Genomic DNA, 12,155 nt, shown 5'->3' with positions numbered 1-12,155 from the left:
GTGCTTCCCGCTGTGTCACTGTGCCATGTCAACGTGGATTACAGGTAAGCTACGGTGTATACTGTTATTCACACATTAATTAACTTCTTTATTTACATTTAAAATTTACCAAATAACAATAAAGATTTGACGGAAGAGAGGAGAAGATGGTAAGTAAGCTAAACGAAAAAATGACAAAAAATCTCGATGATGTCACAAAGTAATTAGAAAACGAATTCTCGCCATTGTTTTAAATAATTGTCTAGAAAAAGCTAAGAATAAAAAGAGATATTTTTCAATTTCTCATATTTAATTATTGTAAAAAGTTTTTTTTTGCTATTGAAGGAAAATAAAACTTATACAATAAATGAAAAATATTTTAAATAACAGAGAAAAGAGAAACTATGAAATCATTTCCTTTTTCCTCTTTGCCCTTTTATCTTATGCTAATAGTTGAAATAATATCAATTAAATGATTCATTTTTTCATTCATTTTACGATAACATTTTTCCATAATGAAAATATGAAATTAATTGTAGACAAAAGTGAAAAAGGAAAAATGAAAAATAAAATTTAATCTATTTATGATAATGCATTTTATAATATTAATACAGTAGCTAAAATTATGACTTAAACATATGAAGTAATTTTTCCAACTATTTTTATGATGGCCATTTTAACAACAAAAATAATTATTAATTATCATTAATGTTATATTGTTTCATTAATGAATTTATTTATCAAATAAGATGAAGCAAATTATCACTATTGTTCTATCAATTATTTAGAATAAAAAATAGGAAAATATTAATTACTTTAAATTTCTCGCTTAAACTCATCATTTTTATTGTAAATTTCCAAATAATAATAATTCCAGTGCTTTTTTTTTTAACTAAATTGAACATTTATCTGAAACGTTCCATTTCACAATCGTTCAGATAATGCTGACTGTGTAAAAATTTGTCGTTCGAATCTTTGTTTTTTTTGTACTTGTTTTTTTTTTTTTTTTTTTTTTTTTTTTTGTTGCTAAGTAATCTATTCGTGAATGGGTGGAATTTGGAGCAGTAAAACAGGTTTATTGTTGATTATTCTTTTTGTTGTCATTTACAATGAGTATTTGACATATTACATAACAATCTATACGACATGTTCGTGGCCTATTATATCAACAACAGAAGAAGGACGTAAAAAAGAGACACGAGTGATTATATTGACCGATATCCATCTCTTATTATCCAGTCAAAATGAATATTGGTTCGACAAGATAAGATGGCTCGTTTATTTTTCATTTTTTCTTTCTCTTCTTTTTTCATTTTTGTTTTTACTCTTTTTTTTTCTTTCAAAATTAAGATTTAAAAATGATTATTTGGAAATAAAGATAATTTTATCATGTTTGGTTTTTTTCTTCTTTTTTTTTGAGTTATAAAATTGCATTTTAAAAATAATTCGATAAACATTTTTGTGCTAAAAGGTAAAATGTCAAAAATATGTGAATGTCAAAAGGAAAAGTTACATGAATGAAATTTTATACTATTAGAATTTTTTTACTGTATATGGGGAATAAATCATTTAGTCCTAACGAATGAATGTTAAATTCTTATGATTAGCAAGAGAATATGGAAAATGAATAATGATGGATGAAAAGTAATAAAATTGATTAAACAAATAAAAATCGATTATATTCTATAAAAATAAGCAGCATGAAATGATAGGTTCAAATTAGAAATGTCATGAAATTTACTACTATATATTTGAAAGTGTTAAAAGAGTAGGTAGTAAGTTCACCTTTATTGCTTCATCTTGTTCAGATTTCAAATGGCGCTATATTTCTCACAACAAATTCTCCTTTCATACGTTTTTATATGTTTTAGGAAAGACTAATCGAATATTAGTGAATAGCAACTTGAATTTTTACTTTCAGGGAATGGCAAATGTACCGGTCGTTTCAGTCAGCCGTATCATTGACTCGTCCACATGCCGTTTTCTTTTTAGATTTGTTTAACATTTTGTTTAACTCTGAATATTTATACATTCGAATTATAGATTAAGGGTTCAAAAAGTTCGCTGAAACAATAAAAATGATACAATTAAACAATAAAAAATGATACATATATTAACTCGTTTTTTTCTATTTTAGAATTTATTTATTTCACACAGGTGAAATTGTATTAAACAAATAGTTTGAAGAAATGACAACGTTGATTGTAAACATACTGGTAGACTTGCTTTCTTTTTTTTTTTTTTTTTTTTGTTTCTAACCAAATTGTAATCAGTTCATTTTCATCGGTAGTAAAAAAAATAGAAATCTTTGCAGTGATCTTGGGAGGAATATGCATAGTTTCAGGTGATTTATTTGATGGTAGTACCATAAGCAGTCAACAGGACCTTATAAATTATGCAAATCATTTCAATGAACTTTTTTATGTACCCAAAAACGTTGAAAGACATTGTATTGTGGGCAATCATGATATTATATCCCATCAGTAAGCTTTATTTTCGAATTTTCATTGTGGTTCGTTTACATAAATATTTTAAAGTTAATATAGATTGAAGGCAACTGATTTTTCTTGTAAATTACATGTGGATTCACTCAATCGAATTTCTTGAGTTTTTTTTTTTTATTTTCGTATTTAGTATATAGAATTCTATTTAGATTGCAATCATAAAAACGGTCAGAAGATAATGGAAGCCAAAAAAAAGAAAACAGAAGAATTATATTTTACTAGTTTGATGTTGATAATAAAATCACCAAGTTATGTCGAAATGAATCTGAGCAATGGTTCTGTCGGAGGTCAATTTGTGCAGTGTTTGATTTAGGAAAAAAACTTTATTTTAGAAATTTCAAAAGTTTCGTTTAAGTAAAATCAATCCAGTACGTTTGCAATTTTTCTCGCAACATTTTTCACGCTCACTTGTTGATCACATCGTTATTGGTGGAAATCATTTCGTATTGTTGAATTCCATGACAATTGATTGTGGTGATTGTTTGCTTCGGAACGTTACCAAAGATCAAGTTGAGCAGCTGAGTCAAGTATTTAATTGTAATAGAAATCTAAAAGCACCATGTAATATTCATTCAAGACCCATCTTATTGCTTCATGTCCCATTGTACAGGTAAAATTTCTTAAAATCACTATGTCTAATTTAATCGAGTGATACTATCAACATATCTGCTTTAGATAGATACTTTTATATATTTTTTTGTTCTTTCCATATCATTCACATTCAGCTTACTAAATAAAAAATTTCTAATACTCTTAAGAAGCTAATAGTCTAGTTTCTAAATAATTTAGACTTTAGTATAATTTGTGAATTTCAGACATAGTGATTCAAAATGTGCCAATGACTATGATGTAGCGCCAGAACCAAGAAAGTCAGAGCGTTTTCGTGCTGGATTTCATTGCCTTTCCAATGTGTCGTCTCATTACATTCTGAAAAAACTGAAACCTCGTGCTATCTTTGATGGTCATCTGCATTACAGTTGTCGAACATGGTGAATTATATTTTTTAAAATTTAACTCTAACCAAATCCTTAATTACACTATTATCTCACCATAAAAGGGTAGTTACAAACTTAGCAATCTTGTAGGTTGCATATTTGGTTTTAGTTTATAATAATTTATGATCTCATTAAAATATACATGATTTGCACACATGAAGTTTATTTCTCCAATTTTTTTGAAGGGAAATATTACTTTCTACTGCTGTTTTTTCTATACTTGTGTTACCTATATCAAACAAAAATAGCGCCTTCAAAAGATTAGTGCAATGTTTCAGGTGGCCATCACCGTATAATGTATATGAATGGACATTATCGTCATTTTCATGGCGAAATATTCCACAACCTGCATTTCTTCTTGTCACTGTAACTCCTGACGATATTCAGGTCAATAAATGCTTGCTACCAAATAAGAAGACGATTATAGCCAGCTATGTTATAATTGCCCTAGGCTTATTATTTTTTTTGTCCTATCGTGTAGTTTTCTCTATTTTATGGCATCGGAAACTATGTTGCTCGTGTCAATTTGTAACTCAAAAATGGGCTTAAATACACATTTCCAAGTTTTAAGTTTTCCTTCGTTCTATCAGAATTTTGAAGTTCGAAGATTTAGAGCATTTAGCGACGATTTCATCGTTTCCTTTGTATAATCTCGTTGATGTGATTAGTAGTGAAATTTTAATCAGGAATTTAATTTTAATGTATAACTTTCAGGTTAGTAGTCTATATTTCTGAATTGTTGCTATGTCATACTAGTTTTCAAAGTCCCAATTAAAAGTGGCATTTGCACATCATATCGCTGTAACAGTGCCCACATTTTCAAATGGAATTCAAATTAAGCACAGAGTGGTCGTTGCACCTCGGCGGTTTTGTCCAACTTGCACCATAGCTTTAAATGACGCAAAAGGGTGAACGGAATTAACGACGGTGCATGTGTTATACGGTGGGAAAATGAAAGAAGAGAATTTTGAAGGGGAAATCATTAACCAATTTAACCGGTGAACCAGAATGGGACATAGCATGTGATCACATTGTCGGTTTCAGAAGAATGAGAAAACGAATTAGCTTCTGTATCTATTGAAAAAGGTCATCAACGGTTTCTCGAATCAGTTATCAATTAAATCTCGACACACTTTTTTTTTTTTTTTCACATTGCTAATTTTGTATTGTTCACATCTGTCATGATATACAAAGTGTAGCAACTGCAATATACTTTTTTATTCGATAAAATTATAATATTATTTTTATCTCTGATGCGCGCGTGTGCACGTGACCTGAATATTAAATTTGAATGTTTAGTGTTACGAAAAAGTTACGCCAATTCTCCTCCTTTCATAAACATGAAATATGCCAAAAATGCGAAATTAATTGTCATAAGCATTAGTAGAATAGTGATTAGAATGACTGACGATGTAATATTTTTAAATTAAAGTGTAAGGGTTAAAAGCTATAAAGCAGTTCCTTACTGCAAGCAGTAAATATTTACAAGTTATATCATTCTCGATATTCTTCAAAATCTGTTTGAAACTGTTCAGTAGTGGATTTTGATAAAATATAATTGAAATCAATTTGCCCCACAAAGATATTATCTAAAGATCTTACAAATTCAAAAGATTTTAAGAAAAATTCAAATAAAACTCAAAAGGTAGTATTTTTAGGTAGCATCGTTGTGCGACATTTGTGATCCTACTCATTCTTTAAAACTGCGACTAGTTTTAATTATGTAACTAACATGATAATTTCACACAAATAAAAGTTATCTAAGAAAAGAAAAGAGTTACTTTAATAGGTCTTCCTTTATTAAAATAAATTAAAATAAAATTATCCTTTAGGGCAAAAAATGTATCGGATCTCGTCACATTACTGTACACATAAATATTCTGCTTAGTATTATCGATTAAATATAAAGATTCGAAATCTTGAATTTATCATTCTGCAAAATTACTGCAACGTTTATTTCGGTGATATGCATTTTGCATAGATTACGTTTGAAGACAGTCTTTAGATGTAATAATTTTTGAATTATTTTGATAACATTCTTTGAATATCCTAAAATATTCATGGAAAATAGAGAGATATTGCGAGAAAGTTTATTGGTATGCAAATCTTGCAACAAAACTATTGAATTCAATGTTGAAAATAAGAATTTAGGAACATATAAGAAAATAAATCTATCAGTTCGGTGAAAAAGAACAATCAATTAATTAACTAGACATAAGCATCATTACTTAGAATTAATCCAACACCAAATCATCACACCGTGAGCTGAATAAGTCAACTGTTCTAAACTCTGAAATTATCATTTCTACAGAAAATTCCTATTAATATCAAGAATAATTTAAACCTAAAATTAAATCTTGTTTTTAATCTTTTTCTGATTTTCGATGCGAACTGTCGAAAAAAATATGAATACAGTGAATGAACGAATAACTTTCATTGATTCTCACATTGACTTTGCAGTCTCTTTCTTCTTGCTTAATGATTATACACTATCAGATAAAGTGATCCATTGACATAGCATTAGAGATAGTTATCTACGTGCATCTTATAGAGCATATTATGGAAGCTTAAAGATTATTCCTTGTTGATTGGTTGCTGGGAAATGAGTAACTTACTGATCAAAGGGATATATATTAATGCTCATAGTATTAATATTAATGATACTTCATGGCATCTTAGTTGTGTCAGACAGAGTTTTTCATTTTAACGTCTTATGTGTTCTGATAGCTCCATATTTTCTTCTTGCAAGGACATTAAATATGTTAGAATAATAAGAAAGCATGTAGAAGTTAAAAATAAATTAGGGAGGAATAAAAGTTAATTTTGACGATACACTAAGTAACTTAAATAACTTAGGTAATAACAAAAAAAGCATGTAGAAATTAAGACGAGTAAAAGAAAGAAGACAAAAGTCAATCAACAACAAACAGAAAAATCAAATAGTATGTAAAAGTTAGGATTGAAAAACGCTGAAATAAAAACCAACTGATTAAAAACACCGAACAAAATTAACAAAAGAGCATGCCAGAATTGACAAAAATGTGTGCCTTTGCAAAAGATTAACGCTGAAACAAAAGTTAAATAGAAATAGAAATAATGTATAAAAATGCAAAACAGCATGCAAAAGTTCATTAAATGCAAAATAAGCATAAAACAACACGTAAAAGACTAGTATTAGCAAAAAATGAGCAAAAGATAGGCAATAACAAAACAGCATGCAAAATCAAGTTTTTTTTTCATGCAACAGTCAACTAATAAGAAAAAAAAAAAATTAAAACAGCATGAAAAGTTAAGTAATAAAAAAATAACATGCAAAAAATCAGGTGATGACAAGATAGTATGAAAAAATTAGATAATTACAAAATCATGCGCAAAAAAAATCAGAAAAAAATGCATGCAAATGTTAAATAATAACAAAAATGCAAATATCAATAATTACAAAACAACATGCAAAAGATAAGTAGCAACAAAAGGGCATGCACAGTATAAGAAATAACAAAATAGCATGCAAAAGATAAGTAATGATAAAATACAATGCAAAAATAAGTAATGATAAAATAGCATATGAAAGATAAGTAATGATAAAATAGCATGCAAAAGATAAGTAATGATAAAAGAGAGTGCAAGAGATAAGTAATAACAAAAGATAAGTAAAACAAAACAGCATGTAAAGAAATAACAAAATGACATGCGAAAGATGAGTAGCAACAAAAAACAAAGAAAGTTTAAATGATATGAAAATGGCATGCAAAATTGATGCAAACGATAATTAATTATAAAATAAAATGCAAAAGTTAAGAAATCAAAATAGCAGACGAAGTTGGGCCAAATAAGGGGGGTTGAGATAACGGTTAAAGAACGCTGTAAGAAAATGGTGAAATAAGATGGTATATAAAAGTTAATATGAATAAACACGTTAAAATAAAAATTAATTACTTGGAAACAATGTCTTACTAATAAATAAAAAACGATATGTAAATAATATTAACAAAATTGCTGCAAAAGTTAGAATAATGAAAAAACGCTGAAATTGTAGTTAATTAATTAAAGAAAAAAACAATTCAGTGTAACAAAATAGGCTGAGAAACTTGAGATGAATAAGGAACGCTGTAGAGGAAGTTGAGAAAAGCTAGAAAATGTGGAAGACGGTGAATTAATGAAAAACGCCAGGTGGATCAGAATAGCAAAGAGTACAACGTGAAGTTTGAGAAGTTAAAAGGAATAGCATAACTTATATTTATGTAGGGATACAAAGAAGGAATTGGAAAGATGAAAATGATAAATGAAATTCTATTAAAAATGCATATTACAGGTATGATTAATTGATGAAAAGATATGTGCAATAAACAAATTTGCAAGAAATGGAAGAAATATATAATTATTTAACACTAATAATTTTTAAATCATAAATACCAGAAAATACAAATTATCAAAATATGAGGAAAACGACATCACGGTATGAAAGACTGAAATTAAACATTAGACGAATTATTAAATAGAATATGAAGAAGTTCATTTAAATTTAAAAAATGGCAGTGCGTATATATTTTAATACTTTTAATGTTGCTGAAAATAAAAGTCGTAAAATAAGGAAAAAAACACAATAAATGCTTTCGCTTACAATTCTAACAAAATATTGAAATGAAAGAAATTAATAAATTGCTGACTAATTAAACAAACAAAATAATTTACATGAAATTGTCTTTTGCGATTTAATCGCATTATAAACTGATGCTTCAATATTTAATTAAATTATAAACTGATTAAAAAGCTAAAAGAAAGTCGATAAATGAATTGTTCACTGCAAAATAAAATAGCTAAACTAAAATAAAAGATAGCTAACTTAAAGCATAGACCGTAGTGTTGAAAAAAACATTTTTAATTGCTTACAAGGAAATAAAAAGTGTAATTTGCATATTAAATTAACGAATTATAATAGCATCTGTTAGATGAGAAATCACACAAAATGCAGCGGAAAATTACCATTTCATTAAAATAGCGGCGCAAAAAGGAAAGGCACACAACGATCAATAAATGTTAATTGGTGCAACAGGTGAAGAACAATAACCTTTGCAGACAATAACTCGAAGCCATTAAAAAATTAGTCAAATTTTTTCTTAGGTCTGAATAACGCTAATATTAATCTAAACAAAAAAGAAATTACTTATACCTGAGTATCGAAATAAAGTTAATCACACTTAAAGAGATAATATAATCAAAAAAGAAAAAAATCACTCCCATAAATAACAGGAAAAATATGGACGGAAAAAAAAAACAATAAATGGGAAAGTAAACAAATTTTAATCAAAATACTAAATTTCAAATCTGTGTCTTGCAACTTTTCAAATTGGATTTGCTCGCATAGTTGATAATTGAAATAAATCAAAGAAAAAAAAAATTCGGAAATGAAATCAAGAGTGAAGAAAAGATTTTTCCAACACTGTAAAAATTGGCAACAGGTGAAGGAAAAAATTCTTTGTGATGAAGTGAATACGGTTTAAAACTTAACATACAACCTAAAACTTAAGTTGTATTAATACAAATTTAAGTATTTGAATAAATAAATGCTAAAACTAAGTATTTGGATAAAAAAAAACAGAAATGACAGTAGGTAAAACTACGGCTATACAGACTTGGAGCCAAAATGATTCAGCAAATAACGGAAAATGTAGTAAAATAAACATAAATAATTCGTATATCTGCTAATTAAAAACGCTTAATTGAATAATAACAAAATATAAAAACAGCAATCTTTATGAACAGTCGGGGTTATTGCAGACTGTGTGTAATAAGGTTAAAAAAGTCATATTAAAATAATAGAATAATAACAGTTACTAATAAAATATAAAACAAATACAAACTATGAGACACTCTAATTTAAAATAATTAAATCTAAAATCAAATTAAATTTAGTTTACATTAAAAACAGCAAATTGACAGCGGGGAGCTAAAATTGTCAAATTCTCATTAAAAATTAAAAGTTGTGTCGGAATAACCGATATGAAAATGGTTAATAATTAGAAAAGTAATATGAACATGAATGACAAATACAAATAAAAATAAATAGATAAATAAATATAAGCAATAAAAAATAAATGTATAAAAAATAAAAACAATTGGCAAATACATAGCCAACATATGAGAAGCAGTAAAATAAGGATAACTGGGCGAGAAAGCAATTCAACGAAGACAAAAAAAGGAATTAATCATATGGAAAAGTATAACAGTCGTAAACAGTAACAAATTAGCATTTAGATTGATTTAAATTAACAACGATAAAGGTATAAATTAAAATTGCTAACAGTAAAACAGTAAAAAATCAAAAAATACAAGTGTGTGAAGTAAAAATAAGCAAAAAATACAATTAGCACCAATTTTTTCTCAAATTATTTTTTCATTTTTTCTATTTTTTCTTTTTTATTTTTTTCTATTTTTTTCATATTTTTTTGCTGTTTTTATTTTTTTATTTTTTCTTTTTTTCTTTTTTCTTTTTTATTTTTTTCTATTCTTTTATTTTTTTTTGTTCTTTTCTTTTTCTTTTTTTTTTCATTTTTATTTTTTTTAGTTTTTAATTTTTTATCTTTTGTTTTTTATTTTTTTCTTTTTTTTTAATTTTTTCTTTTTTTGGAAATTTAATCACATAAACAATTAAAAAACAAAGTGAATTGAACAAAAAAAAAATCCCAAAATTAGTAAACAACAAAGGCAAAAAATTTTAATCAAACAATGCATTCTAAAATTAAAGCAAAAAAACATTTTATCATTAAAGTGTTGAAAAAAAAAAAAACGAAAAAAGAAAACATTAAAAAAAGTTGGGCGATCAAGAAAAACAAACTTTCTCAGTATTGATTTTAGAGATGAAACTATTTGAGACTATGCTTCATTCATAATTATGCAAAAGCAAAGCATGAAAAGTTTGATCGCCCAACATTTCAACACTTAATAACAAACCAGTCTTAATATAACATAAAATTGAAAAAAAAAAAAAAAAAAAACTGGAATAAGTAATTCATAAGTTACTTACGCACGGATGAGATTTCGAAGCGAGAGCGAGGTGGAAACGGCGGAAACTGCATTAGATGACTTTTGCCAACGGTTATGGGTAAAAATCACAGTGCGCCTGAAAACACTGGAAGATTGATCTAGAGGAAATGAGTTAATTATATAATATAATTTGAAAACAAAGAAATCATTTCATTTACCAGGGATAAACTAGCGCTTGGCGTCTTCGATTCTACCCACTAGCTCGAGCTTCCGTCGCTTGGCAGCCCTTTCTTAGACTACAGCCTTAGTCACTTTAGGGCACCATTCCATAGAATGAAACTCCATAACAGCCTCGATCACTTCAGTAGAGGCTGCATGCGGCATTTTAACAAAATGGTCGCATTTTTGACAAAAATCTGAAATACAAATATTGAAAGTAATAACTTCAATTACTGCAGCAAATAATACAATTCAATCCAAAGTTAAACTCACCATTCTGCCTATGAGTTCTGCTGGCATGAATCCGCCATCCTTTCAACGTCCCAAATTCTTTCTAGCAAAAGCCACATCCTGAAAATATTTCAGTTTTGAAATTCTTATTAAGAGATTCCAGATTTATTTAAAAGCATAACAAATGTTATAGATTAATGCGAATTATTATTTACTGCATTAATGCGAATTATTATTTTTTTTTTTAAATTTACCGTTTGCAGTTGACCCATCAACCTTCCTTGTCACCGTGTATGGGTCGATTTCTGGAGCAGCCAGCGCTCGTCGGTAATGTGCCGGTAAAGCCTCCATTGATGGCACTTGGAAGGCTACCGGGCCTGCTGGTACTTCGTTGTTTCTGTCCTGCTCCAGCATTGGGACTCTTATAGTCCGAGATCGCCTGAAACACACTTGCAATCAAGGGTTTCGATGACAAGAATATTCTTTCATGTTTAAATCTAGGATATTACATTGCACTACAAACACTCTTTGTCACATTTGCATAATTGAAAATGAGACTTACAGCTCGATTTCACGAACTGTTTCTTCTCTGCGATCCGAGACTGTTGCCGGTGGTGCCACACTGATAACTTCCTCGTTGAGGAATGGCTCACTCATCCATCTCCTCTTCCAAATTGCCATCATCATCAACCAGTGATGGCACTGATTTTTCTTGCCAAGTTTCCACTTGATTGCGCTCGAGGAGATGGAGCGCAACTTGTTCTTCATGAGCTTATCGCTCATTTCTTTCCATTTTCGCTCTCAACTCGTTAATCTAAAAAAGATGTAGCTAGATATCATTAATGTAAAACTAACTTTACATCTATGAGGTAAGTACCAATGAAGTTCAAAGCAAGGAATAACATTTCATTCCCTTAGTTCATACTTATTCCTCTAATCTCCTTCATAAATTCAGAAAGTATTACCTATTTTAAGCTGTATGTCATAAATGACAAATAAATTTAAAATCAAAAATGGACATACTAAATTTGCCGCATTGTGCAGGTAATTTTCCAACACCTGGAAATATAACGGCTCCGTGCGTAAGTAATTCTTCAGATCTGCCAGCGTTGGCAAAGATGGTCCTTGTACTTTGCAGGATTCCGTTTTTTTTTTTTTTTTTTTTTTTTTTTGCGCTGAAAAGAAAAAATGCATTTAAATTGCAAGAAGAAAATATGGAGCTATCAGAACACATAAGACGTTA

At 28.4% G+C, this 12,155-nt stretch overlaps 2 protein-coding genes across 2 annotated transcripts; one reads left to right on the top strand and one right to left on the bottom strand.

Moving 5' to 3' along the window:
* Positions 1-1,024: 1,024 nt before the first annotated feature.
* Positions 1,025-4,213, top strand: Bm9443 (conserved hypothetical protein,hypothetical protein; the record flags this gene model as incomplete). Its single annotated transcript, XM_043080046.1, has 7 exons — positions 1,025-1,251; positions 1,901-1,947; positions 2,324-2,462; positions 2,839-3,093; positions 3,299-3,472; positions 3,757-3,865; positions 4,193-4,213. 7 exons carry the CDS (start codon positions 1,025-1,027, stop codon positions 4,211-4,213), a joined length of 972 nt encoding a protein of 323 aa, XP_042935980.1.
* A 6,285-nt stretch (positions 4,214-10,498) lies between these two features.
* Bm9444 (Uncharacterized protein) lies at positions 10,499-11,695 on the bottom strand (the record flags this gene model as incomplete). The annotated part of the gene is made up of 4 exons (XM_043080045.1): positions 10,499-10,598; positions 10,785-10,878; positions 11,167-11,351; positions 11,475-11,695. 4 exons carry the CDS (start codon positions 11,693-11,695, stop codon positions 10,499-10,501), a joined length of 600 nt encoding a protein of 199 aa, XP_042935979.1.
* Positions 11,696-12,155: the final 460 nt, after the last annotated feature.

Source organism: Brugia malayi (genome assembly GCF_000002995.4).
Source record: "Brugia malayi strain FR3 genome assembly, contig: Bm_v4_Chr3_scaffold_001, whole genome shotgun sequence".
In the NCBI taxonomy this organism is placed as follows: domain Eukaryota; kingdom Metazoa; phylum Nematoda; class Chromadorea; order Rhabditida; family Onchocercidae; genus Brugia; species Brugia malayi.
This window is presented reverse-complemented; position numbering and strand designations above follow the sequence as displayed.